Source organism: Pongo abelii, chromosome 14, assembly GCF_028885655.2.
Source record: "Pongo abelii isolate AG06213 chromosome 14, NHGRI_mPonAbe1-v2.0_pri, whole genome shotgun sequence".
Classification (NCBI taxonomy): Eukaryota; Metazoa; Chordata; class Mammalia; order Primates; family Hominidae; genus Pongo; species Pongo abelii.
The window spans coordinates 104,689,762-104,717,627 of NC_071999.2; the positions used below are offsets into that span (position 1 = coordinate 104,689,762).

Below are 27,866 nucleotides of genomic sequence, written 5' to 3' on the forward strand. Positions count from 1 at the left end.
GCTTTCTTCAGTTACACTAGGACAGTGTGTTCAGCAGAGAGAAAGGGATCATAGTCCCTGTGCTCGGAAACATTTCGAAGCAGATCTTTTATATTATCTTCGGCACTGAGCCTACAATTTTTTTCCCCATAACTGATTGCGAAATGAAATGTACTCCCTTGTGATTTCACAGCAAGATTTCCTTGCTGATTTGTTTCGTCCTTGCTGATGTGTTTAGTCCACCCAAAAGCAAATAGCTTTGCTTTTACCCACTACAGTCTGATACGACAGGCTCCATGGACCATTTCAATATTCCACAAAAGCTCAAGGACAGATCTTTGCATACTAAAGATTTTTCTCAGAGAAAACAGATGTGCTTCTCCCTCTCCCAGAAGTTGCAGCTGTGCCAGACTGATCAGGGAGGCAGCCGATGACTTCCAAATGGCAAAGGAAGCCTTGGTGCATGGTTGCCCTGCACTCATGCGGGAGGGGACAAAGGTCTCCAGGTTCCCTGCTGGGAGCCATGGGTGGGATGATTTAAGCAGATGAGCAGACACTGATGCAGGGAAGCGAGGACTGTGTCAAGAGGCGGCAAGCATGCTCGTAAGAACCAGAGAATCCTCATGTTTGGAATAAACAAGTCAGATTTCCAACCCTTGGCGAGGCAGCAAAAGTGGAAGAGAGAATTGCCACAATCCAAACTGAAGTCACAAGGATAAAGATTTTGTTTATTGCTTAGAGGAAGGGAATTCTCATGGAAAAAAGAAGTCAACTCTGACTGCCCTACCACATCAAAGGAGGGCGTGAGGCTACTGCGCAAAGAAACAGAAGTCCCCAGCGTCACTGGGCCCCGGTGGGCTGTGGCTGCGCAACCAGAAACCAATGACTAGGGTAACTCAATGGCCACCAGACAAAAACCCTCCATGTCCCCAGGAAGGGCTCCTCTGGGTGTGTCCCCACACGAGATCAACGATTTGGCTGTTCTCAAAGAACACTGTGCCCCCTCTTCAATGCAATAAAAATCCAACTTACAAACCTCTGGGGAAATTGCCACTAAAATGAGCTGTGCATGTGATCCTGTTTATAAAACGCTGCAGACTCTGCTTATTATATTTGTGCCACTTTAAGAGAATCACGAACCCAACACCCATTCCTTTAGAGGGCAGAGTTGATTAATCGGAGCCAACAAATGGTGAAAACAGAAGCGGCACGGAAACACGACAGACATTTGGAAGTTAACTCTTAAATCAATTTTGTTTAAAATCACCAGCCAAAAACCTAAGAAAACAACGCAGAGAAGTCACAAAACAGACAGGGAAATGTGCAAACCACATCATCTGCGGGTACACATCCTACTCTCCCCCTTCAAGTTGTAACATGCTGAGATTAGAGTAGGGCAGTGTTGGGACCCGCATTTCTAGGAGCAAGAAACCCATTTCCGATTCTGGCAGAGGCTAGGTGCCCAGCAGCCCCAGGGACAGGCACCCCCCTCAGCTGTCAGGCCCACTCTTCGGCACACCTCTGCTCTGGCCACCTCCCGGCCTGCGGCACAGTCATGCTCCCTCACTGCCTTCCTCTGGGGTCTGCCTCAAAGCCACCCTCCCTGTGAGCTGCTCCCTGATCCCTCCACTGAGGGCTCCAGAAGCCCCACCCAAGCCTCCCTGTGCTCCAGTTTTCTCCACAGCGCTTATGAAGGTAGGACTAACCATGTATTTTAGGAATTGGTTTATGGTCTCTCACCACAAACTCCAGGCAGGCTATGAACAAAATTTATAATGCACATTTCTTTTTCCCTGCCTGCCGGATCAAAAAGAGTAAGACACCAATGTTTCTGTTCCCTTATTTTACCTTCCATGTCACAGATACAGTGATGATGCCCTAGTGAAAACCAGGACACCATGAAAGAGAGGTCAGAACCTCTTGTCCCAATCTCATACTGCTTACCTCAAATGACCTATCGTGGTCTTTGAGGAATTCAAGAGCTCCCAAAACAGAGGTGGCTCAGGAGACCTGCGCCCTGCTGGCAAAGCTCAGGAGGGCAGCTCCAGCCACTAACGCAAATTCCGTGGACCACCCATACCCTGACTCTGGACCTGCCCGTTGGCTTGTCTCTCATTTAGATAAAAGAAGAGAAGGCGGCACCTTCCTCCCACCCCTGGTGCAGAGCTGGGTGGATACCAGAATGTGTAGAGAAAACTGGCACAGCAATGGAAAAACAACAGGGCACAGAGTCCTGGGGACAGATGCTGTGAACTGTGACACTCTCTAAAGGAATCTATCCCTCAATTCACCAAGAATGACCAAGTGGGACTGGTTGCACTCAGCAAATGAGCCACCAACTCACTTCAGGGAGTCCCAAGCCCCCACCCCACTACACATATTTTGGTACCGAGTGTGGTTCTAGAGGAACAAAGTCTTATGGATGCATTTTCTGAATTGGTTTTGGAGTTTCTGGAATTGGCTCTCTCATCTGATCGGATCTTAAGATGCTAATCATGTTGTGTCCAGTTAGGTGAGCACTGATGGTCTATGGTTTGCACTGTTGATAGAGATATGATAGACGTCTGCACTGGATACTCTAAAGACTTATAAGAAGGGTCTAAGTTAACTCTGTGTATGATCCCTTCCAATATCTTTGAAAAACTGAGAATATGATGTTGGTTGGTTGCTCCTAATGTCACTGGACAAAGTGGTTAAAGATTAGGATGAACTAAGGAATTCAAATGCTCAGCTCAAGCACTGCATCAAATCATCTAAGAGCAGCTAGGTGTGGCTGGAGGGAAAATCTCTCCTCCTACAGTCACTGGACTGAGATTGCTGAAAAGCAAACCCAGGACCTCATCCTGTGATTGGTTGAATGACAAGTTACAAGTTGACCGCCCAGACTCGTGGGGTGTCTGCTGGTAAAATGAGGGCATTGGTTGGGAAAGAATGGGATCCTGTAACTTGGGATGAGCCCCTAAATTCCGGTGAGTCTTCTCTGCAAGTGAAAGAGTGGTGTGTAAGGACCTCTAGGGCTGGACCTGGCTGCCCAAGGCCTGGAACTGAACACCCGGCTATCAGGTTAGATGGACAGGAGAGAATGGTTTCTTCGTCCCTCCTCCCATGCCGTCTCCCCACTGTACACCCTGCACAAGAATCCAGGAGGCATTACTTGCCCATGTCCTCCTGTCTGCAGACCCATGGCAGACACAGCAGGAGCCAGTGGGACAGAAAGGGAAGGGAAAACAGGACCGAGCCAGGCTGAGGCATCCCAGATGGCCACTGGGGAAAAATGTTCTGGTAACTCTGTCTCCAGATTTTCTGTCTCCAAGAAACCATTCATGATTCCATCCTCAACGGTTCTTTTGAAAACAGCTTCAGGCAGGCACGGTGGCTCATGCCTATAATCCCAGCACTTTGGGAGGCCAAAGCGGGTGGATCACTTCAGGTCAGGCGCTTGAGACCAGCCTGGCCAACACGGTGAATCCCTGTCTTTACTAAAAATACAAAAATTAGCCAGCGTAGTGGTGCAATCCCAGCTACTCGGGAGGCTGAGGCAGGAGAATCACTTGAACCCAGGAGGGGGACGTTGCAGGGAGCCGAGATTGTACCACTGCACTCCAGCCTGGGCGACAAAGCAAGACTCTATCTCCAAAAAAAAAAAAAAAAAAAAAAAACAGCTTCAAGTAAGGGCCTCATGTTATCCACACATTCACTCTTGCAAGGCACGATCACGTTTCTCAGACGATCACGTTTCTCAGACGCATGGCAGAGGGAATCCTGCACCTTGGAAATTTAAATCAGGTCAGTCGGGTGGGGATGCGGCATCTGCATTTTCACACCCTCCTGGTGTGTTCCCGCTTGAAGTGATTGCATATGGAAGGAAGCACCCTCTCATCAATCCCTTGGAAAAGGTAACTTCTGACTGATTCACTGAGTCCTGGCTCATCAGCTGAAAGAACTCACTGATGGGGCAGGTGGAATGTGATGTTTCCATGGGGCATTTCGGGGGTGGGGTGCGTCATCGCTTCCCTGTGTGGATCTGAGATGGAGAGGGGGCAGGCCAGGTGCAGAGACTGGAAACCCAGGCTTGGACTAGAAGAGTGTGCCAAGAGTAAGCAGGGAGCACTAATCGGTAAGGAAGGGCCACTGGAAGCCCTGATCAGGAAAGACAAGGTCTTGCTGCCCAAAGCTGAGGGCAGAGGTCACTAGCCTGCCCACAGCTGCATTCCACACTCCCAACGGTGACTGACTTCTTCACTGAAAGGACTAAATGCAGGAGCGTGAGCGATACCCACCTGAGGCAGAGAACATGAAAAATTGAGACAAAAAGATTTCAGGATAACACAGGGTTAATCAGAACCCTTTAATCCCCTCCACCTCTCAATCTGTTGCTGAAGATTTTAACCTACTGCAGGGTTCAGCTCCTGTGATGTGTGTGCTAGTGTTACTTTGTGTTTCCTAAGGAACAGGACATTCACAAATACCTTACAGCTTCTTTTCTCTCAAATCCGACTGCATCACTCAGAAAGCTATTTACTGGAAAACAAAACCGTTTAAAACATTAATATGCTATTTCAGGAACTGCCTTTTATTTAATGCTTCATGGCCCTTTGTCACTTCATCTAGTTTTAAAAACAAATATTTTAAGAAATGCATTTCAACCACAGCAAATGAGCAGGAGGCCCACAGAAAGCTATTACTGACTGCACTTAGCATCTCTGGACTTAGGTTCTTAACCACTAAGGCCTCATCTTCCCAAGTGTGTTGGCTGGAGAAGCTATTTAAGAAGGCTCTGCCATGTCTTGATATGGAATTGAAATTTACCATTCAGAGAGGGGAGGGGTGTCCCACAATTAAATACCGTCAGGAAATGCTGCCTACTAAACCTCCCTTAGAGAGTCCCAAAAGCTCTGAGAATACTGTAACAGAAACCTGCTAAACCTGATGCATCCAAACTCATGAGACCAGGTGGCACCTACTAACATCTCACAGAATGGGACTCCTATGGAAACGCTACCTTAGTTCAAACCTTCCCACCCCCGCCCCCCACCACTCCCGAGACCATCGGCTCACCAGTCAGTCTGAGACCCTTCTGCTATGCCTCCTCCCATACCTCGCCCCTTCCTTCCCCCACCATCCTCCCCCAACCCGTCCACAAGCCCAACTATGACAATAATTAGATTTAGCACACAGACAAATGCTGGGTAGGCCCAACTTAATAAAATACAGCGTAAGTGATGTTAGTGGCAAATGTCATGATTCCAGAGACCCAGGAGAACACTGGGATGCTCACATTTTTTAATGACACACCTAGACTTTTAAAGTCACACACCTCAATGTTCTTAAGTAGCCACATCTTTCCTTACTACATCCGATGAATAAAACATGCGCATCCATGTCACACTGGCCAACACACATTCAAGTTACTGTTTAAAACTTTGAAACGAGAATATAAGGGGGAAAAAAGGGAAACCACAACAGAGGGTTCCAACAATATTTATATCACATTATTCACATCTCTTATGTGTGGTTTCAAACTCTTTAGTCTATAATTAAGTAAAGTGACAAAAACAATTCAGTTTTCAGGAACTGAAGTCTGGTTCGCTTGCACAGCCTCACTGCGGAGTCACAGAAGTGGCCCGTGGAGCTGAGCAACCCCAGGAGGGGAACCGCCCTGAACCTGCACACTCCCTCCTCACAGAGCTGTGGTGTGCTCCAGACAGGCACTGTGCAAGGCCCAATCCTCCTCTTCCTCGGCCAGCCAGGGGTGGGGCGGGGGCCAGGAGGGCTGGGGCAGCGAGAGAGACTCCAGTAGAGAGCCCCAGAACTGAGGAGGCTGCAACCTACCTATGTCAAACTTTTAGAACATGAATTTGTCAAGTGAAAAATTCTTATTTCCCCCCCCAGTTTAGGAGCAGAAAACCACCTTATCTGAATAATAAACTACAAAAATTAGGTACATGACAGAATCGATTGGCAGAATACAATTCAAAATAAGTTATCTGTATCAAAACAGCTCATGTACCCCATAAATATATACACCTACTGTGTACCCACAAAAATTAAAAATAAAAAAGTTTAAGTAAAAAATTTAAAAACAAAAAATTTTAAAAAATAAAGTCAGTTATCTGACACTGGCCAATCCTCATGTATCATCTCTACGGTGAGATAAGCGTGATAAGCTGCTCCCCTAACCCTGTCTGCTCTCCGACATGGCCCAAGGTCCCCATTTGGCTTTCCCCTGTCGCCCTATCAGTTTGGTGCCTTTATTAAGAAATTTTCCTAGTATCTCCTTCTTAAATTTCCCCCAACTCCTCGCCGTCTGTCCCAGGGTGCTGCTGCCGGAGGGTCTTGCAGAGTCCCCTATGCCATTGGAGGGTCCTCTCTTTAAGCTGCTGCCCCAGCTCTCCAACCCTAAGCCAGCAGAAAACTCTAAAAACTAATCCAGGAAGCTATTGCCCCATCTTACTCTGCCCCAACCCTGGCCTCTTGGCCTCTTGTCCTGAATGGTTCCCTCTCCTGTGTTCCCAAAGGACAACCCTGCCCTGATCATCCAAGCACTTACTCAGGGTGACATCTGCCTGGTTATCTGTCTCTCTCCCTCACTACACCAAAGAAGTTCTGGGTGCAGGGCCACATCTGCTCTGTTCCTATCTGCGTTCCTGGCCCGAAGCAGAGCAGCTGGGTCCAGTAAACATAGGAATCAATGAGTTGATAAAAGATGGGGCAGGAGGAAAAGACTGACACCTTACTCTAGGTCTTAAAGCCCTAGAAACAGGGTCTTAAGATCAAGTGGGAACAAAGACCTTTGGAAACAAAATGACTTCCACAGTCACAATGCTACAATTTGAATGTGTCCCCCAAAATTCATGGGTTGGAAACTTAATCTCCAATGCCACAGGGTTAGGAGGTGGGGCCTTATAAGAGGTACTTGGGTCATAAGGACAGAGCCCTCATGAATGAATTAATGTGGTGACTTCAGGAACAGGTTTGTTATCATGAGAGTGGGTCGTTATACAGCAAGTCCTGTCCCTGGTGCCTTTCTCCTTCGCACGAGCTTGCTTGCTCTTCCCACCAAGTCATGACACAGCAAGAAGGTCCTCGCCAGATGGCAGTACCATGTTCTTGGCCTTTCCAGCCTCCAGAACTGGAGTTACCTCCAGTCTATGGTAACTACCCAGTCTTTCTGTTATAACAACAGAAAGCTAAGACACAAAATATGCTACTAGAAGGAGAAGACGGCACTGGGAATCCTAATTTCTTTGGATATGTGAAATTCCATTTACAATTTTAAAAAGGAAACACCTGGGAGGACTACTACCTGTGAGGAAAGACAATTAAGATTTTCAGGTAATTAAGGGCTCACACATCCCATAATGAATATATTAGAAATACTTTCCATGTGTTTTTTTTTTTTTTTTCAGTATGGTACAACTGACCACCAACCAGTTAAATGTGCTCTAGGGGCTCTAGGCATAAACTCAACTGCCAAACAAATACAGTTTTCAACAGGAGATCCCAATTTATCAAGAGAGTGTTTTTTAAAAAAACCAGTTAAAGATAAACACAACTCCGCACACTTGTAGCACATTCAGTAGAGTGTTACCCAACATTTACATGCACTCAAAGACGGCTGCAGAAAGTCAGAGACTAAGAATGTGCCTGCTGCGCAGTCACCAGCCATGCCAACAGACCAGTTTTAATTTCCCAAATAGAAGATGAGGGCAGAAACCTGATTAAAACAAACAAACAAAAAGTAATACCAAACTTGGTACATTACTAAACCAAGAGCTGAAGCTAGAATTCATTTGGTGACCTTGAGTTTATGACCCCCTGGCAGCAAGTTAAAGTTCATTGTTTATATGGCTACTTCACATTAAAGTGGCTGCTGCTCGTTCACACAGTCTCCGAAAGAAAGGGCAGGGGCAAAGACTGCGGACAGCTTCACGCTCCCCTTGGAAAGTCAGCACGCCAGTGGGAGACGTGGAAAGGAGAAGCACATGTAAGAACCAGGAATGACCTTCCTAATACAGCCACACTAGGCAAAGCCTTACAAGGGCACTGCTTCCAAGTGTGACTGTGAGCTTAAAATATCCTTAGAAGTCACAAAGATAATCTTAAAGGGTAGGATTAAGAGACAGAAAAAAGGTTAACATGGAAGATTTTTCCTTTTTTAAAACTGCACTAACTGTCATAAAGGAAATGTTCAGAGAGATGTGACTGCCCCCATGCCACGACTCCCACTGACCACAGCAACCAGCCAGAAACACTGCAGCTGCCCTGCACAGTCCAGCATCTGCCGACAGAAGCCACCCACGCAGAATCTGCCTCCACCTCCTACACCTGCGATGGCCAAACACTCTCGCCTCATTACTGTCCCAAAGGGAGATGTGAAGTCTATGGAGAAGACAGAAAGATCACATTTGGGTTAAAATCAACTTCTCCCAGCAGCCATTCCTCAGCTTCCAAAGATATTTTTACTTTTAAACAGTAAAAGTGAAAGTTCATTCCTAGCTGATTTCCCCAAGCACACAAATGAAAATTTCTCTTCTCTCAACCCTGCAGCCTAACTTCTTAACTGAAGACAAAAAAAACACTTTAAAACCACAAACACACACTTGTTCTGATATATCCATCCCTTTAATAATAAGAGAACAGAGCAGGAGGAAGCAGAGCTTCTGTCAACAACAGTCAAGCCTGTGCAAGGTTGCAATCCATTTTCCGGTCTGTAGCTTTGCTCTGGGAAAATGTAGATTTCTGGTCCACCGTGCCTCTTCCCTGGGTCAGGATCTGGTATAATGCCTTCTAGAAAAGTCAGAGCTTAGTCTCTGAAACATTAGCACCAGACTCAGGTCGTGGTGACCACCACAGTGGTTAACAGCGATCCCGCTGACAGTTTCTCCTTTAATGCAAGAAGGGAAATAGACTCTTTCAACTTGTCCCCAAATGACAACAGTGGTTCATGGTGAGAATGAAGCCTACTGTGTGGTGAGGGGCAGACACAAAGCTGTGGAGTCGTCCGTGACTATCTACACAGCACTATCTCAGGGGAACTCCCTGTCCTCAACCAGGAGGAAGCTGCTAGAGCTTGCTTTCTCTCCATTCATTTCTAAGCCCAGGAGAGGAAGGGCTATTTTTCACCTGAGGTCGCTGATCCCTACCCTTGGCTGGAAGCAAGAGAAACAACAGCCTCCAGTACTCCATCCACATGTGCACAAGGTGTGGATGGAGGCAGGTTCGGGCTGATGAGAAAGGTGCACGTCTGTCTGGGCGACGCTGACAGAGCAGCTTACCTCCGTGGGAGTCTGTCGATGTCAGGGTCATGTGCCCACTGTCCACTGGGCTGCCATCCCTTTGAGGAGAGGGAGACACTGATGGGAACCAAAGGATCTTCTAAAGGCAAGTTCTTACCGCAAGCTGGCCCCAAGGTCCCTGCAATCAAAGAAATCATTGTGGTTTTGCATTTGGCATATTTATGCCCCTTTCTTCCAGGGACAAGTCTGTCAGCCTCTGAATGGGATCTCAGCTTTCAAAAGGAAAAGTGTCCGGAGCACAGATCCACCAAGGTATAAAGGAGACGGGAGAAAGGCTTCATGCCACACCTCAGTGTAAACAGCAAACATAATAGCAATTCATTCTCAAAAAAGAGTTGTAGATCCACTGCTACTTTTAATGAACCAATGTTTTCCACTAAACATTTCAACTTAAGCCAAACTCCACCTCATCACACTTGTTGGAAATATATGATCAATAATGACTCCAAAATTCATGTGCTATACTACACTAGCCTTGGCTGGAAGCCAATAGCAGAAGCATGTATGTAAATGAAGACTGCAGATGATTAGCTTCTGTAAGCGCTGGTCTATAATCAACCTTGTCATTGACCTAACTCCACTGATTCCATTTACAATGACAGGGAAAAGTCATTAGACCCAATTGAAGCATATAATCGGAAAGCCAATCTCATACCAAGCCAACCAAAAATAATCAAAATTCTGTAAACTAACTTGAGTACCTAATCCAGTGCAACAATGCCTGGTCTCTTAACAGGTTACGTACATTTCTCTCAGCAGTTCCATCTGCGGTGACCAACAGCCACCCAATGTCAAAACACCAACACTTTCTAACTAACTGCACAGCTAGCAAAAGTATTTATGTATGTTCTATTATATATCATCTCATCATTTCCTTGAAAAAATCTGCTTTTCCCAGGACAAAGAAATGCCTGCAGATACCTGATATAGAAATGTGAATAATGGAAATCAGAATACTGTTAACAGTTATCTGTGTATCAAACATACAAAGAAAGGAAGACAAATCTTTTCATGAAGAGTTTTCTGCGAGTATCTCTGTTTTAAAAGTTTGATTCAAATGTATGTTTTAGATAGCCAATCAAAAAAGGAGAAAAAGCTTACCTACAAATTAGTTTACTTCTCTAAAGATGAACCGCCACAGACAAAAGGACTCGCCAAAACACCAATAAGTTTTAGGTCTAATAGCTTTTCAAAAGGCAAAAATCTAAACCAGTCACCACTCCAGAAACGACCAAGAACTAACTCCAACCACATCAGTCAATTCTCTAGAGCCTGACGGGTCTGAACTGTCAGACAAAAAGAGCAACGTTCCCACGGACCTGTGCTAGGATACAAAGGTGACAAGGAAATAAAACACAGGTCGTCAGGAAGGATACAGCTTTTCAGACAGCTGGATTCCTAATAACTGGAATGGCTGCAATGAGAACAAATGTAATCACTGCCCAGATTCACAGGTAACCGTGACCATCCACAGGTGAGGAACACAGCAGTGCTAACGAAGGAAGGTACAGGACCACAAAACCAAAACGAGGCTCCTGGCAGCAGCTGATGCGAGCACATGAGGGGAGGACAAGGACCGCCCTGCCGAGCTCACAGGGCAGTGTCTCCCGCAGCCGAAGCAGCTCCTCCGTTATCATCCACACAGTGCAATTTCCCACTCAAACACAAAGGACAGACTTGTGGACCCTGGCTAAGCTTCTGGATCTATGTCAAAGTGGGGCATAGCTACTGGCACCAATTCAAATTCAATCATTTAATACATATGAGTACAGAGGTGAGCATCGGCGAAGCACTGAAAATGCACTAAAACCACGGACACGTGTTAGGCAAGAATTTCTCCTGTTGAACTACCCAATAAATAAAGTGGCAGTGAGTAAGAATTCAATACTAGGACAAACACAGTCTTTTGAAGATGTGACCTAATACTCTCAGATTCCAGGCAAGTGTGAAACGGTGACCCTGGGCCAGGAGCCCGCAGGCCCGTCTTGCTAATTTGCTCAGGCTTTCAGGGGGACCTCACTGGACACATGCAAAGGGCGTGCTGACCTGTGAGCAGAGGCCTGAGTGCAAAGGACGGTGCTGGCCGACACTAGGCCTCCGTAGCAGCTGGGTGGGAGAGCCAGCGAGGATGCCTCCAGCAAGGCAGTGCCACTGTGTCCGCTCCACCGACACCCCATTCTCCCTCCTCAACTTTGTAAAATGGCTGAACTACTGAATAAATATCTGAAATACCCTCTGTAGAAGGAGAACGCACCACCGGAGAGAGGGAATCCAGTAAGAAAATGGGGGAGAAGTACGTAAGAGGACAACTGTCAGGTGCAGGGAAGCTAACGGTAGACCAGGAATGAGGAAACTCTGGCCCTAAATCCCAGCTCAACAGCCAAAGGACTGCAAGCTTTGAAAGCCTGAGCAAATTAGCAAGACGGGCCTGCGGGCTCCTGGCACAGGGCCACCGTTTCACACTTGCCTGGAATCTGAGAGTATTTGTCCTAGTGTTGATAGTAGGAGAAAATGAAATCACTCAGCTTCTCTGGGCCATGGTTTTCTAGCCTAGAGAAAGAAAGATAAGGGCTAGCCACCTCTAAAGGCCTTTCCAGCTCTAATTATCTTTGGCTCTGATTTCTCTGACTTTACACAAGGAATACTGTATCTTAGGGCCAGCTGAGCCAAATCAATTACAGACTGCAAATAACTTAAAAGACAAGTATGCCCAGTCTCTGCAGATGAGGAAACAGAGCCCAAAATTAGACTGCCACACTCCCTGGCTTCATTCCCAGCCAGGATGGGATATCCTGAGGCAGGTCTCCAGGTCTCCAGAGCAGAGTCAGGAGGGCGGGAGACGAACAGAAACGTGATGGTAAATGCAGCCTCCCCTCTAACTAGGTCTTGTCTCTAGCTTCTTTTATGACACTTCCCAAAAGCCCATTGCAGATCTCTTCCCCCAACCCTAAAACCTCTATTCCAAGTCAAGCTCAAGTGGTGTTATCCCATAAACCCACATGGCCCAAAATGCAAGAGGGAAAGTACCAAAGGAGAATTCAAACACCAATGCATAACAAGTGTTTGACATTACAATAAACTCAAAAATATAAAGAAACGCGTAGCCTGCAACGACGGTCCAAGCTACCCAGAATTCTTCCTCCTCCCCACCGCTTCTTGCTACTTTAAATACTAAAATGTGAAAGGCTAATTATAAAGCTAATAGAAGAAAAAAAATAAATAGATTTGTAACCTATGTGAAGCTGATGTATTTCGTATACAGGATCCCAAAGCAGAAATCGTATAAGGTGAAAAACTGATGGATTAACTACATTAAAATCAAGGATTTTTTTCCCCAACAGAGGACGCTTCAAAGTTAAAAGTAGTGTGATAAAGTCAGAGAACACACCTGTGGTATCAAAAACCAACACTAAGAGACAAGAAACATAGTAGGAAATTTCACAGAAGAATGTATTTTGAAAAACAGCAAGAGTATTTGCCTACAAGTAAACCACCAGCCTTTCATGGTCAGCAGAAAAGAATGCCAATTTAAATGCAACTACCACAAGCCCCGCTGGAGAGCAGAAATGCTACTTAGAATTTCTGTTGGGACAGAAGATGAGATCTTTCTTGGTAAACTTATTGCTATTGTCCAGGAAAGTGAGGGTGGGAGGAACAGGGGTTATTTTAAAGGGCCCAGGGGCATGTCTGTGTACACAGTTTCTGGTTCCATGCCAGTATGGCAGAGAGAAAAGCACTTTCCCCTAACTCTCAGAAAAAAGTGGTCTTAAATCAGAATGAGTTAACTTTGTAACATACTCAAAAACTAACCTTCAGGGCCACACCTCATATTTTACTCCCATGAAGCTCCCACTTAAAACAATTCACACTTTCTCTGCTTTGAAGTCCATTCTTCAGCTTTGCCAATTTCAAAGCTGTTTCATCAGTTCTCAAAGGGATGGTCAAGCTTGAGGAATTTGACTAGCGCTGGTGAGACTCATAAGAGCTCCTGTTCACAGACTAGAAATAATTTGTAATGAATTAATTTGTAATGTGGTTACCAGGCCGAAACATATAGTTTTGGGCACTCTTTTTTAGTTTCACAATACTTCATAAGTCTAATTATCAGAAAATTATTTCCTGGCTAGAAAGTTGAAAGAAAGGGAATTTGATAATCACATGTAATAAATACATTAAACTATAGAAAACTTCATAGGAGATATGAATTCAACAGAATAATCCTAATGGTTAAGAACATATATAAATAGATGCTCAAAGTTATGATTAATAGAAATGGAAATAAACATAAAATACTCTGTTACAGCTAAGAGATTGGTGAAAGAAAGTTTTATAGTATTAATGTTGCCAAGAACGTAGACAAACCATGCTCAACACAATTAGCCATGATTAGTCATGAGGGAAATGCATGTGAAAACCATGAGATACTGCTTAATACAATTTAAAAAAAACAAACAAGGGGAAATTGAAACCTTCATTCACTACCATGAGAACATAAGCCACTACTGAAAACAGTCTCAACAGTTCCTCAAAAACAAAAAAAACCCAGTTCCTCAAAAGGTTAAACATAAAATTTGTATATTGCAGTAAATTCCTCAAATTTTATGTTGCCTTGGCATCCATTTTGAATACAAGTTTAACTTTCTCATACCAGAAGCAGGGCTTAGTCACCCTTGACACGGTCTCCAGTTCTAGACCACACCCAAAAGGCCCAGCTCGCTGGCCAAGATAAGAACTTAGAGGCATCTCCTACACCCAGCAGACTGAGCTCCCTGTGTTCCATCTGCTTCCTTTAAACAGACTGCTCAGGCCTGCCCGAGAACTTACAGAGCCCCACGCCCTTGTTCCCTCTTATATAATGTATACTGCCAGTTGTGCACACTCTCTCTGTCTCTCTCTCTCTGCCTGACTCTTCATTCCTGCCTCGTGTAACCCAGGACAGAGGACTGCCCTCCTGGCCCAGGATATGTAAGTAATAAGTCTTTGAACTTGGATTTGACCACGACATATTATATGTAATATCAAAATATCACATGTACCTCAGATATCTGTACAATCATAATGTAGCCATTTTTCAAAAGCATCTTCTAAAACATATGTTTGAACTTGCTTCCTGTTGTGATGGTGTACAGACTCTGTACCCTCCATCTGAAGAATGGAAGTTGGTTCTTCAGATGGAGGAACCAATCACATTACCCCAGGACGTGTGGGAGCAAACAGTGTTGGACTCCCAGCACCAGAATGATGGCCAGGTAGTCAGACAAGACCCACAGGAGTGTCCGTCAGTATAAACAAGTTTTCCGAGTCTGGGCTCAGACCATTATGCGTGAGCCCATCCACCAGGTAAAAGAAGCATGCTGTGAAAGGCACACGGTCATCACCCACATCCAGCTGCCTTTCAGTTCCCCTTAGGGAAGGGTCGCGAGCTACTCTGATACTAGAACCCAATTTAGATGGGGGCTCCCAAAACACATTTGACCCAATAACCCCACTCCTGAGTAATACATCCAAAAGAAAGGAAAACACATCCACACAAAAACTTGTACATGAATGTTCATAGGAACAGTATTCACAACAGCCAAAAAATAAAAACCCAAATATCCATCAACTGACAAATAGATAACAAAATGTGGTCTATCCATAGAATGGAATATTATTCAGCAATAAAAAGAGCTACTGACACATGCTACAACAGAACCCTTGAAAACATGCCGAGTGAAAAAAACCAGACACAACAGGACACATATTATATAATTACACTTATATGAGGTGTCCAGAATATGCAAATCTATAGAGACAGAAAGCAGACTTGGGAATTTGGGAAGAAATGGGAAGTGAATGATGATGGGTCGAGTATCTTTCGGGGGTGATGAAATGTTCTAAAACTGTGGTGATGCCTGCACCGCTCTGTGATATACCAGAAACACTTGAATTGTATATTTTAAGTGGGTGAATTGTATGTGAATTGTAGATCAGTAAAGGTTTTTATTTTTTTACTTAAATACAGAAACAAAAACCCACAGCTAAACCAAGAGTTTAGCTGGTAAGGCTATTCTGAACAATCACATGGTAGTATTTTTTCCTTACTAACAAGAGATAGTGTCTCACTCTGTTACCCAGGCTGGGGTACAATGGCACAATCATAGCTCACTGCAGCCTCGAACACGTGGGTTCAAGTGATCCTCCCACCTCGGCTTTCCAGTGTTGGGATTACAGGGTGAGCCACCGTGCCCGGCCCCATATTCCCACATGGTAGCATTTACCTAAAATGAATATCCTACTCCAAAGTCTAGAGTACTGCAGGGAAATAGTAAGCGTCTTATGAAAAGATACTCAAAAATCGTAAGTCATTAGGGAAATGCAAATTAAAACTACAATGAAATACCATTCCACACCTACTAAAACGACAAACATGAAAATTACTGACAGTACCCCAAACGCTGGTAGGGATGCAAAATTATACAGGCACTCTGGAAAATTAAACAGACATTAAATAGAAATTAAATACCTATCCTACTCATAAGTATTTGCTCTAGAGAAATGAAAAACTTATGTTCATACCAAAAAAGTACATTAATATTCACAGCAACACTGTTCATAATCACCAAATTCTGGAAACACCCACATGTCCTTCTATAGGTAAACCTGGTTATACACACCCTGGTGCCCTACTCAACAGTAAAAAGGAACAAACAAGTGACACATGCATGAACATGGAAGGATCCCTCAGGCATGACAATAACTGAAAAACGCCACTAACAAAAGCCACTAACAGATGTGTGATTCCATCTACGGTGCTCCGGAAAAGCCAAAATGCTAAGGACTGATGAGTGACTGCCATGCGCGGGGGATGGTTCAGGAATTCTTTGGAACGTTGGCATTGTTCTGGTCCCACGTGTGGTGGTGCTTATAAGAATCTATACATATGTTACAACACATAGGACTATACATCCAAGAGTGAGTTTTACTGCAATATTTTTTTTTTTTTTGGAGACAGTCTCGCTGTGTCACCCAGGCTGGAGTGCAGTGGTGTGATCTCAGTCTCCCAGGTTCAAGTGATTCTCGTGCCTCAGCCTCCCAATTAGCTGGGACTACAGGTGCGTGCCACCATGCCTGGCTAATTATTTTTGGATTTTTAGTAGAGATGGGGTTTCCCCATGTTTGCCAGGCTGGTTTCGAACTCCTGACCTCAAGTGATCCACCCGCCTCAGCCTCACAAAGTGCTGGGATTACAGGCATGAGCCACCGTGCCCGGCCTACAGTACCTAAATTTTTAAAAATGTTACGGGGAAAAATAAACCCATACACTATACACAAAACCATGTTTTATCTATTGAAGACACACAGATTAAAACAGAAAAGGATCTTACATAGGTCGATGATGACGGTGCCATGAACTGCAAAATGTGAAAAACTCAACTCTTACCTGAGGTCCATAAATAGAACAGAGAGAAAGAAATGCAACCAGAAAATGAGCAGCAACTGACTTAGAGTGAAACAGGTCATTTTATTGGCTAGAAAGGAGTCCAAAGCTCAAAGAGGCTACTGGGAAGAGCCCTGCTTTAGCACTAAAAATACACGTCATGTCTACCGAGAAACAAAAACAAAACAAAAACGCTAAACACACTCAAAGTAAGTTGTTTTTGTTTTTTGTTTTTTTAAAAAAGGGAAAGCAAGGTACCAGCTCCTAACTTGCTTTCTCCTTCATTAACACTACTCTAATGAACAAGGTCAAAATATAAAGCCAGATAATTCTGACATTGGTCATTATCAGTTTGCTATAAAACATGCAAAAAACATGGGCAGGTGAGGACCTCCAGTCACACAGCCCCATTCCAAATGTAAATAATGTCTCAGGGAATATTAACTTTTGTGGAAAGAGTACAAGCGTCCAAGGGAGAGTCACAAACGTCCCATTAAGACTCCACTCAGTGAGGGAGGGGCTCCCTCTCATTTGTGGGGTCTTCTGCTCAACTGAGGAAAGCGGGGTTTATAAGGAACATCAGCCTTACCGGGGTCACCGCCAACACTTACGTAATCAGTCCCTGCCTCGAACCAGCTTCTGCAGCCCATCAGGGTCCACCTGCTGCCCTCTCTTACCTCAGAAGAAAAGCATCTCTGAGATACTACCCCTCCCAGGCGCCGTGTGAGCGTTCACAGCCTCGCGAACAGAGGCTGGCGGGCCCACGCAGGGTGGACACACTGCCCCGAGTATGGACACGCCCTTCTCACGATGCTGGCAAAGCCTGCACTGGGTCCTGCCACGGACATCATGGTGGGCACAGCCATGGCCCCCGAGACCCTCCATCCAAAATGCCCTTTGGGATTTTCCAAGAGTCCCAAACGTCAGCCCTAGAAATACCATTACTTAAACCTATTTTCTGGGACAAAAGGTTCATTCCACGCAGCAGTTTTTCAACAGCGGCACTGTGGACACTCGGGCTGGGTAATTCCCTGTGTGGGGCCGTCCTGTGCATGTGATAAGCATCCCTGGCCTCCAACCACACCTCCAAGTAGTGGCAGCCGAAACATCTGCAGACACCGTCACCTGTGCCTTCAGTGAGGAAAGGTCCATATGGGGCAGTGGCAGGAGGAACAGAGAGGTACACAGTGCTAGATCTAGGTGGCTCGGTTCTCTTCTCTGTTAAGACCACAGAAGCCCTTCAGGCTGCACAAGAGCTTCTCCATATGGTGGAGTCTCAACTTTCTTCTGGGCCCTTTCAATTTCATTTGTTATCTAATTCAAATAAACTGCAAATCATCTCTCCATATGTACTAAAATAGTATCTCATTTTCACCATCTCAATGAAAGCGCTGCTGGGACACTACCTTTGAAGGAGGAAAGACATGAATGAGAAAGACACTGTGTGCTCTGATGAGAATTTGAGGCATAGGAGAGTTCACCCACACCAAGCATATATCTGAACTAAAATGCTTTCAGAAACTAACATAATAACCCATCTGAATTCCTAAGTATGCCTGAAGCCAAGGGCCAATACAAGAGCACGATTTGCTATGAACTAGCTAAATGAAAGGTGTGAGTAAAGATAAAATTCACAGGTGCCCAAACAGGATACATTCATCATCAGGTAGCTAGACTAATATTTCTTCTCTGCAATGTGAAGTTATCATACAATATGGGCAAGGCAGAGAATCACGGTGTTTTTCTGCAGATAGGCATAGTAAGTAGGCTGATTATTTTCTATTGTCTGAACTAGGGTGCATCTGAAAGTCAATAGGCCAGTTATTAGTTATGCGGGGAGAAGCATCCAAGACTGCAGATGGACACTGACCTGCACAGCAGCCTCGTTCATGGAGACGCTGGCCACTTCTATCAATATTTTTTACTCTTTTCCCCAAGGATAAAATGATTGGTTTTTCTATGTCATCAGAAACTACTATTTCCCCTTTGGGGACGGCAGAAAAAACAATAGAAGTCCCAAGAATATAACTTGGAAAGATGACTGTGAAGTGAGATTATAAACCTGTAGCATACCCACAATCAATCCTTTCCCAGAATAATCTGTACTTTCATACAGTACTTAGTTTTCTAAAACTCACCAAGGGACTTTCCCATATTAGTCTTCTGGTGAATCTGATGGGTCAAACTACCCAGAAAAGTTTTTAGGAACTGATGAACACTTGTAAGTCAGGGATCTGAATCCGCAATGAGACAACAGGGCATGTTTCCTTAATAATGACACTACAACAAAAACTACTATGGCAAGGAAGAAATTTGAAAAGCACAGCTTTTAAGACCTCGCACCTGATTTGCTTTGGTTAAACTGGCTTGATGTTTGAGAGGAATAAATAATTTATCATAAAAGAAAATGATAAACCTTATTTTTAGCATGCTAATAATCTATTTTAAGACTTGTGAATTTTGAGTCTGTCTGGCACAGATAACTTAAAATTTTTTTAATAAGGGAAAATCATCATTTACTAAAAATCTACTACATGCCAGCACTTTAAATACATGATCTCATCTTTATAGTAATCATGGAAGTATATCTGCATTTCCTCAAGAAAATCAGCGGCCCAAACAGCGACCAGTTCAGTACCTGTACTAGAATCTGAGACTAAAATCTTGGCTATAACTAAAAGTGAATCTCAATATGGACATTCTGATAGGCTAGCAAGCTCCCCAAAACAACCCCCCCCCAAAAAAAGTGAGATTTGTAAGTGCTGAAGGGAATGTACATTTGCAAATGGTGCACAGAGAAAAAACAGGTCAGAATCCTGTACTACACCATCCTGTTCTCGTTACAATTATGTCTTCACTGCCTAATTAAAATATAAAACCAAAAAATTCTCTCTCCCCTCCTGCACACTACCCCATAACCTACCCAACCCCACACACAGGCGGTTTCATTTTGACTTTGTGGATGGTACTTCAGTGGCAGAAAACTCCAGGGGTATAATGGCTGGGACATGGAGGATTCTGGTTAAGTATCCTAGCTGGTTTAATTTCCCAAAAAGTAAACACTGAGACTACAACGGGTGAAGTTTTTTCCATGGTCTGTGATCATCTTCAAGACCTTTTCAGGCCTCAGATCCATAAATATTGGGGGGGGGGGGGGAAATCACTGTTGTATCGCTTCTTCTCCTCCCTAAATTCTAGCCCTTGTTTTTAATCTTCAGGGGAAAAAAACATGCTACAAAGCAATTTTGTGACTTGATCACTGCTACTGTCAAAATTAACACCACTCACCAGATCCTTAGTAACATTCAGAATATTTAGACCACTTTTCTATTGTTTTAAATCTCTTTTTCTAGACTAAAGGAATGAACCAAAACATAATTATGAGACCTGTGAATGCTAGCTACCCCAACAATGAAGAAACCCATTTCTGGTAATCTCTTCTTTGTCCCGGCCTGCTATATAAAAGTCCCTTAACACAGGGTGAAATCCTAAGGCCGTCTCTCCAATCACCCTTAAAGAACTAAGAACATTAGCTCTGAACGCTACAGGGAGTGTTTTAATATGACAATGAAAACCACATAGAGCACTATTTTCCAGCTCTGTGCCAAAGACCCATTTGTCTTACAAATCCATTTAATCTGTACCCTACCTGACATTAGGACCACACTTTTTAAACCTACCAAGACGATGGAAGAATGGCCTCTGACTCAGTAGGGTCCTCTTCTGGGCCAAAGAATTTCATGACACTCCATTCCACAAGAATGGGCAGACAGAATTACAGGTCTGGACTCTTCTCCTGCTCAATTATAATAGTTAATTATTGTTTTAGAAGAGCAGTTCATGATGTATGTAGCCAAATAAGACAATTGTCCTTCACATGGCTTTAAAATCTGGGCCAACTTTCCACAATGGCCACGTTCTTCCAGGCATTCTTGCGGCAGATACTCCCTAAAGGACAATCTGCTTAGTAAAACACAGAGAGCGCACTGGATAAAGCATCAACACTTTTCAACCTGCCTGGAGGCCATCAGCACCTGAAGGCCACTCCCTGAGCTATTCCACTTCCTACAGAGACGAAGTGACTTTGAAAAGGCCAGCCTGCTGTGCACACAGCCTGTGTCCTCTTCCCACGAAGCACACGATTCAATGACATTTCTTAGCCTCTCCTGGGTCAGGTGTGGTCATGTGGCTGAGTTCTGGCCAGGAGAACATGAACAGAAACAATGTGCCCTACGTCCAGGCCTGGGCACATAAAAACTTCCCACACGTGAGCCTCCATTTCTCCCCCAACACTGACTTATGGCAGCTGAGCACAGCCACTTATTTATCCAGTAAGATAAAATGAACTCAGGTTCCTGAATCAGTGTCTGAAGGAAAACAGCCCACGGATCAGGGCAACCACTGAGGAAGAGATACATTTCTATCATGTGTGAGTCGTTACACATTTAAGGAGTTTACTACGGCAGTTGACGTTATGATAACTAAACAAAATACCGGGGCAACCTTAGATCAAGGTTAGGCTGATCTGGAACCTAACGTTCTAGCATTAGCAACTCAGGCAAGAACAGGACCTGTTGGATGGAATCTCTAGATACGTGCAGATATGTACTGTGGCCACTATATTTGGCCACAATAAAGCAGTCCATTCCAGCACGCAGTAAAGATCGTGCTAAGGAGCTGAGGTTGAAGAAGATGTTTTGAACCACTGATCCTTAATTTCCATAGTTAAATATTAGCTGGTATAAATCACCAAATATTTGTCAAGATCTCCACACTTCCTTCGCCAAAACCATCATAATAATTCATATTAACATACAACATCAGCGAACCACATGAAATCCAACTCTGAATTTACTAGAACACTACTGCTGAAGTAATTTCACAGGGAATAGCAGGCAGTACAGTGGACAGAGTCCAAACTGAGTTTCTTTAGCTGTTTGTTTTCAATCAAAATTTAACATCGAGGCCAGGCGCAGTGGCTCACGCCTATAATCCCAGCACTTCGGCAGGCTGAGGCAGGTGGATCACCTGAGGTCAGAAGTTCGAGACCAGCCTGGACAACATGGTGAAACCCCATTTCTACTAAAAATACAAAAATTAGCCGGGCATGGTGGTGAGCGACTGTAATCCCAGCTACTCAGGAGGCTGAGGCAGGAGAATCGCTTGAACCTGGGAGGCGGAGAGGGCAGTGAACTGAGATCGCGCCACTGCACTCCAGTCTGGGTTACACAGCACGACTCCATCTCATTTAAAAAAAAAAAAAAAAAAAAGAAATGTAACATCAATTTGCTGGCATTCCTCCACGGAAGTCACATGTGTAGTGCTTTCGTTTTTGCTGTGTCAAGACCCAAACTGGGTGCACCACCGCAGCAACATTTGCTCTTTTTGTTGGCATTCTTCCTCCATTCTTTGGTCCTGGTTTCCTTGGTTTGACCTCAATGGATACCTTAACTGCAAACTACCTTCACTGCATATTCATTGCAGGATAATTTAAGAGATGAGGTATGAATACATGCTACCAAGGAAGGAAAATACTCATTAAGTACCTACTACATGTCAGGTACTTTCACATACTTAATTCCATTTAATCTTTGTAACATATGATATATACCATAATTTTCCATTTTGCAAATGAGAAAGTGGAGAAGTTATTTAAAAAAAAATGAAAACTCACTCAAGGCCACACACCAAAGTAAATGACAACAAGATTCAAGTCCTGTGACACCTGACTCCAAAACTCACTCTTTCCATTTCAAAATGCTACATTTGACCTATGACACACTGCTGTCCTTTACACAAGGGATAAAAAAGTGATCACTGCTCAATTTTGACTTCCTTTAAATATCCATTTTAGTAAATCAATGGTTCTCAAAATGCCCATCTTCTGACTTATACCTTACTATATTTCTACAAAAGCAAAACCTACACGCTCCCTTCTCACATCAGAGCAGCTTACAAGTTGTAACTTAGAGACTTTAGAGGGTAAGGCCAGGGGAGGAAGAGGCCTGGCCCAAATTATCCAGGTTTATCGCTGCCTCCCCTGGAAAATCATCATTTCTTTCTTCATAGTTCTGTATTCCGCAATAATTATTTCAGAGCGTTTTTTTTTTCCCCCACCAATTCTTATGATTTCTAAAACCCCATTTTAAAGGTTACAACATTTTTAAGTTCAGTGAAACAGGTATATGTTGAGGAACCTGAAACACAAGGAACAGTCATAAGCCTTCTTAGTGTTGTAACAGGATTGTTCTATGATGTCTAAAATGGTAAAATGGTGCCATGCAGGATCAGAAAAACACTTTTAACACTATTCTTTCCCACTTAAAGAACGGAGCGGCAGTGCAGGACAATTTTTGTGTAGTATTAGTATAACTACCATTTTATTTAAGTAATTACCAATTTACCTAGCATTCTTAAAAGTCAAGTGTAGATAAGCTAGCTAACTAACCAATATTATCAATTCTCATCAGCAGTTTTTAACAGCATTAAATTAAACCACAGCTGGTAAGTGAGAACATCAAACGATTAACATTCTTGAGTTGGTATGAGTTTTTAATACTAATCATAAGCAGTCCTAAAATTAGGTGAATAACTGTTATAATAACTTAATAAGAAACAGTTTTTATGACAAAGTCCCACTCAGAAATACTCTTCCTTATTCAAAAGAGAATTAGAACATCAAACACTTTCACCACAAATATTTCTATAGGAGACATTTGAGATGCTGGAACTATCAAAGCCAGGTTCTTTTGATCACGAAGGTCAAAACATCTCTCCTTGCTCTGAAACCTGCTGTGCTGTATCTTATCAGAGTCCTTCCCATCCCCTGCTCACACCTCAGCCAAGTGCTGCAGAATGGAAAAGCACGTTATTTTAAGCCTTACCTTCAGGTAGGATCCATAATATTTGGTTACATATGGACTGTCACACTGACTCAGCACTGTGATTTCTTGTTGAATGTCCTCTATCTCATCTTCAGCTTCTTCCAGATCAATGATCTTTATGGCAACCACTTTCTGAGTCCGATTGTCAATGCCTTTGAACACCTCTCCAAAGGAGCCCTTCCCAATTTTCTCTAGTTTTGTAAAAAGCTCTTCTGGATCTGCCTTTAGGTTCTGTAGAGAGAAGGAAGAGAAAAGGGAAACTTTAGTCCCTCATAGCACCACAACTCCTTTGTCAATTTTATGTGTAATGTTATAGACCACACTGTCTTCCAGGGACTCATCTATTTTCTGTGTCTAGCAACAGGCTGGTGGTGACCACAGCTCTGCAGGTTCAGGACATAAGATTCCTAGGTCTCACCTACACATGCGCATCAGACTATGAAAGGCAGCAAGCATACAATAAGAACAATTACCCAGCTAGATTAGAAAACATGGAAAAAATGCCAACTCTTATATAATGAGGGTAAGTTAAAATCTAAGCACTTATCGGAACGTTAGGATACATAGATTTATCGAAAAATCACTTGTCTAAGCAAAAATTCACTTTTCTCCCCACCCAATCCCCAAAAGTTCCTGAATTCAAATGGATTTTTACTAAAATGTCAACCAGCTATATCACAGAACAGAAAAAAAAAATCATACCGTAACTATGCATCTTCATGAATAGTACTGCCTTCACCAAAACGATAACAATCTAACCAGATTCCAGAAAACAATAAGCAGCCTGTTTTCTTTTGTCACATAAATGCTGTACCCCGGAAATAGCCTCTAAAAGCTCTTAACCACCTGATTAGTTACACATACATATATAGTATACATTTCCAAGAAGGCTAGCTGTCAGAGCTCAAGCTCTCATCCTAACAGCTATACGGTACAGAGTCGTGTGAACAGCTGAGTACTCAAAGCGGGCAGTAACCTGTCATCCACAGGGCCTGTTTGTCAGGAAACTGAGAAGCGATCCTGATGCTTAGCAAGGCAAGACAGGGACGCTGCACATCTCCCCACAAATAACTGCCCAGCTCAAAATGCCAATGGCAACCCGGTGACAAGTACTAGCCTAGAACCCCACAGAGCAAGGAAGGATTCTAAGAGATGCCACCGCTGCAGACACATCTTCCCTCAGAAATGATCCATAGGAGGAAGAGAATGCCAGGCCAACCCCTCCAAATCTATCAGTCCTTTGAAGAAGATGAACTACTAGGAAAAGGAACAAGCACAAGGAGGAGAGGGAGACCTGAAAAGGAGGTAAAGAAAGAGAACGAGGAGAAGAAACATGACACAGAAGAGGGTATCCACAGAGCGGTGCATGTGAGGTGGGTCACACACACAACACTGCAGCAACAGCGGTGCCTCATGAGTGAGGTGAGCCTCAGGGCCCATCAGGGGCCACCCAGCCACAGCTCTCCAAGGTGAGACACACTGAGTTCCGAGCAGCTGCTCTCCAAGAGAACTGTTGAAAGCCAGTCAGCCCATTTCTGGTTTGCAGGCCTTACTGTGCTACAGCATGTCCACCATGGCAACAAGGTACATATCGCCACAATGACACGTGAGCGGATAGCCACAGTGACCTCCTGCACACAGGGGCGCAGAGCCCCTGCCCCATGTTTGTTTGAGGCTGCACATCAAACAATGCAAAAGCTCACAAAACCCACCAACCATCTTAGTACAAAATGAACCAGGCTTGTGTGCTGGACATATACCCAACGGGAAATGCGTCCTGGGGTTACCAAGAGAGCAGGACAGGCCAAAGACCAGGCACTGAGTGCTCAGCCCACACTGGAAGGTCATGGCCAGCATAATCCGAGGTCTAACGAGTGGCCAGGGATTACAAGGACTACAGTTTTAGCCATGATCCCCCTTGGCTCCTAAAACGCTACACAAACATCCACTGCGTTAAAAATAAACCTATCCAACTTCGTTTCCACTTAAAGTACTGCACTAAACATATCAATTGGGTGATTAATCGAGAGGCATTTAATTTGTTTCCTGAACAATTGCTCAACTGTTTTCAGTCACGGCACTACATTTCAAACGTCTTATGACAGTCATACTTAGGAGGAAGCCTGGCTGTGTGTTTACAGGTTTTAAAAAACACAGTCTGAGACCCCTGGGTTTACCAAGATAGTCAATGACCCACAGTCAGAGCCCAGGATAATTTCCTCAAGTGAAGACTGTTTTTGGAGCTAGTGAGCAGCCCTACAATATCCTCCTCTTCCTATTTTCAAGCTTGTCAATACCCCAGGTTGAGTATCACCAGTCATTTTTGGGAATGCCACAAAATGCCCAGGTGAGTACCTCCCACCTGACTTCCCCTACACGCGGCCTTGAACCTGCACCTCCACCTCCTCTGACACAAGCTGCTAAGATGAGAAGCTTTCGGGGATGCGGGGGAAGCAGCGCATCCTTTTTTAGCTATAATGAAACATACCCGTTTTCAGCAGCTACTATCCTCGCTGCTTTCATGCCCTCTCCCTTACCGTGCTCCCTCCAGGATGAGGTAGGGTGGCCCTCCTTTTATTCAAGGCCAATCCCCAGGGCTGGGCTCTGGAGTCCATCCTTCTCTCCTCCAGGATAAGGCTTCGTCAGTAACCCCCTTCTCGCTCCTTCTTCCATTCACCCCTCTCTGCTGCCTCTCTGCCCTTGGCAACATGCTCCAGTTTCTCCCATTTAAAACAAACGAAAGCACCCTCCCTAACCCAAAGCCCTCCTCCTCCACTCTCTCCTTCCTCTGGAGCCCTGTCAAAGTCATCTGGACCTACCCGGTCCTCCCCACCACTGCAGCCTGGCTCCGCTCTGGCTCCGGTCACCAGTGCTGCAGTGTCGTGTCTGAGCCTTGTCAACCACGCCCTCCCCCTCCTCTGGGTAACTTTCCAGTCCTTTAGCATCCACAGCCCCGCTCCCGCTGGCTTCTTCCAGTCCCCCTAGTTCCAGAAGGATCTTCACGCAGACTCCACCTTGGCTGGCCCTTATCCCAGGTCCCAGCTTGGGCCTCTACTCCTTCTCCCCAGGAGTGCCCGGTAGTTTCAGGGTCTGGGGCCCTTGTTTCCCAAATCTGCCCGAACAGAATCACCTGGGACATGTGACATTCTTGCAGAAATATATGGGAGTTCAGAAGAGAAGGTGAATAATCCATGTTTTTAAAACACCCCAATGGATTCTGATCAATTGCTACCTTGAAGGAAAGGCTGTGTTAAAGACTCACATACATGACAGCCTTCAAAGCGCTAGCTCAGGCCTTCCATCTGAACGGGAACCCCCCAGACCAGCTGCTTCCCAGGCATTCTCTCTTTCTACCCAGACATCTCTAGCTCAACATGTGTGCACGGAATTTGCCACTTCCCCTGCTGGACTGTCCTCCCACAGTAGCCCTCTACTCTGCGCTATCTCCTTTGCTCAGCTGCAAGCTGAGGAGTCAGGGGCTGTGTCTCACGCACCTTTACACCCCTGTGCCCAGGTATGAGGAGTGGCACGGGACTGTGGTCAGTAAACATCCCCTGAGCAGTAAGAAAACCCCAGACTCACCCTGGCACGACCAGGACCCAGGTCAGACACCTCAAAGCCTATATCCTACACACAGACAGGGGGCCCTGGAGGGAAGGGGGCAGCCCTTCCTGCTGACAAGGGTGAGAGGGGTGCTAAGAGCCTGCCTTCCTGAGGTCAGGAGAGCCGGTTAGCACTGTCATTCCCGGGAGCGGTGATTCTCAGACCTGGGTGAGCCTCACACTCCCCTGGAAGGCTTGTTAGGACACAGAGCCCCACCCTACCAAGAGTTTCTGATTCAGTCAACTGGGGGTGGGCCCAAGAATTAGAGTCCTGGGGTGAGGGAGATGCTGCTGGTCCAGGGACCACACCTGGAGAACCACCGCGCGGCACAGGCTGGGACAGGAGGCCAGGCAGCCCCAACAAGGGACATGCCACTAAAACACCATCATGTTAGGTCAGCTGATCACTCCCTCCAGTAAACTGTCCCGCTCCCATACGAAGAAAACAGTGGCCTTTCCTTTCTGAGACTTAATTTTAAAAATAGGTGACAAGAATTTATCCAAACCCTTACCACATTGTTGAGGACCCTGTGGGAGACCATTACAAAAATAACCACCCACAAATCCCACCTCTCTGGGTCCACACCCCTATGAATGTGACTTGGGCACTCCTCCCAGCAAGAGACAGTGGCTGCCGCCCTGGCCCTTGAACCTGGGCTAGTCTTGCTCTGTGTTCTGATGA

At 44.8% G+C, this 27,866-nt stretch overlaps 1 protein-coding gene across 3 annotated transcripts in view; it reads right to left on the minus strand.

Moving 5' to 3' along the window:
* Positions 1-27,866, minus strand: part of STK24 (serine/threonine kinase 24) — a 132,850-nt gene that overhangs the window by 46,075 nt on the left and 58,909 nt on the right. For 2 of the 3 annotated variants that reach the window (XM_063715007.1, XM_024231065.3), the window contains exon 2: positions 23,583-23,813. Coding sequence is in view for 2 of the 3 variants with exons in the window: in XM_024231065.3 (XP_024086833.1) it covers positions 23,583-23,813 (231 nt within the window). In the remaining variant the exon portion in view is untranslated. Of the gene's footprint in view, positions 1-23,582; positions 23,814-26,401; positions 26,543-27,866 lie in introns of those variants that run through there. The other variant, XM_054529168.1, reaches the window with a different exon arrangement.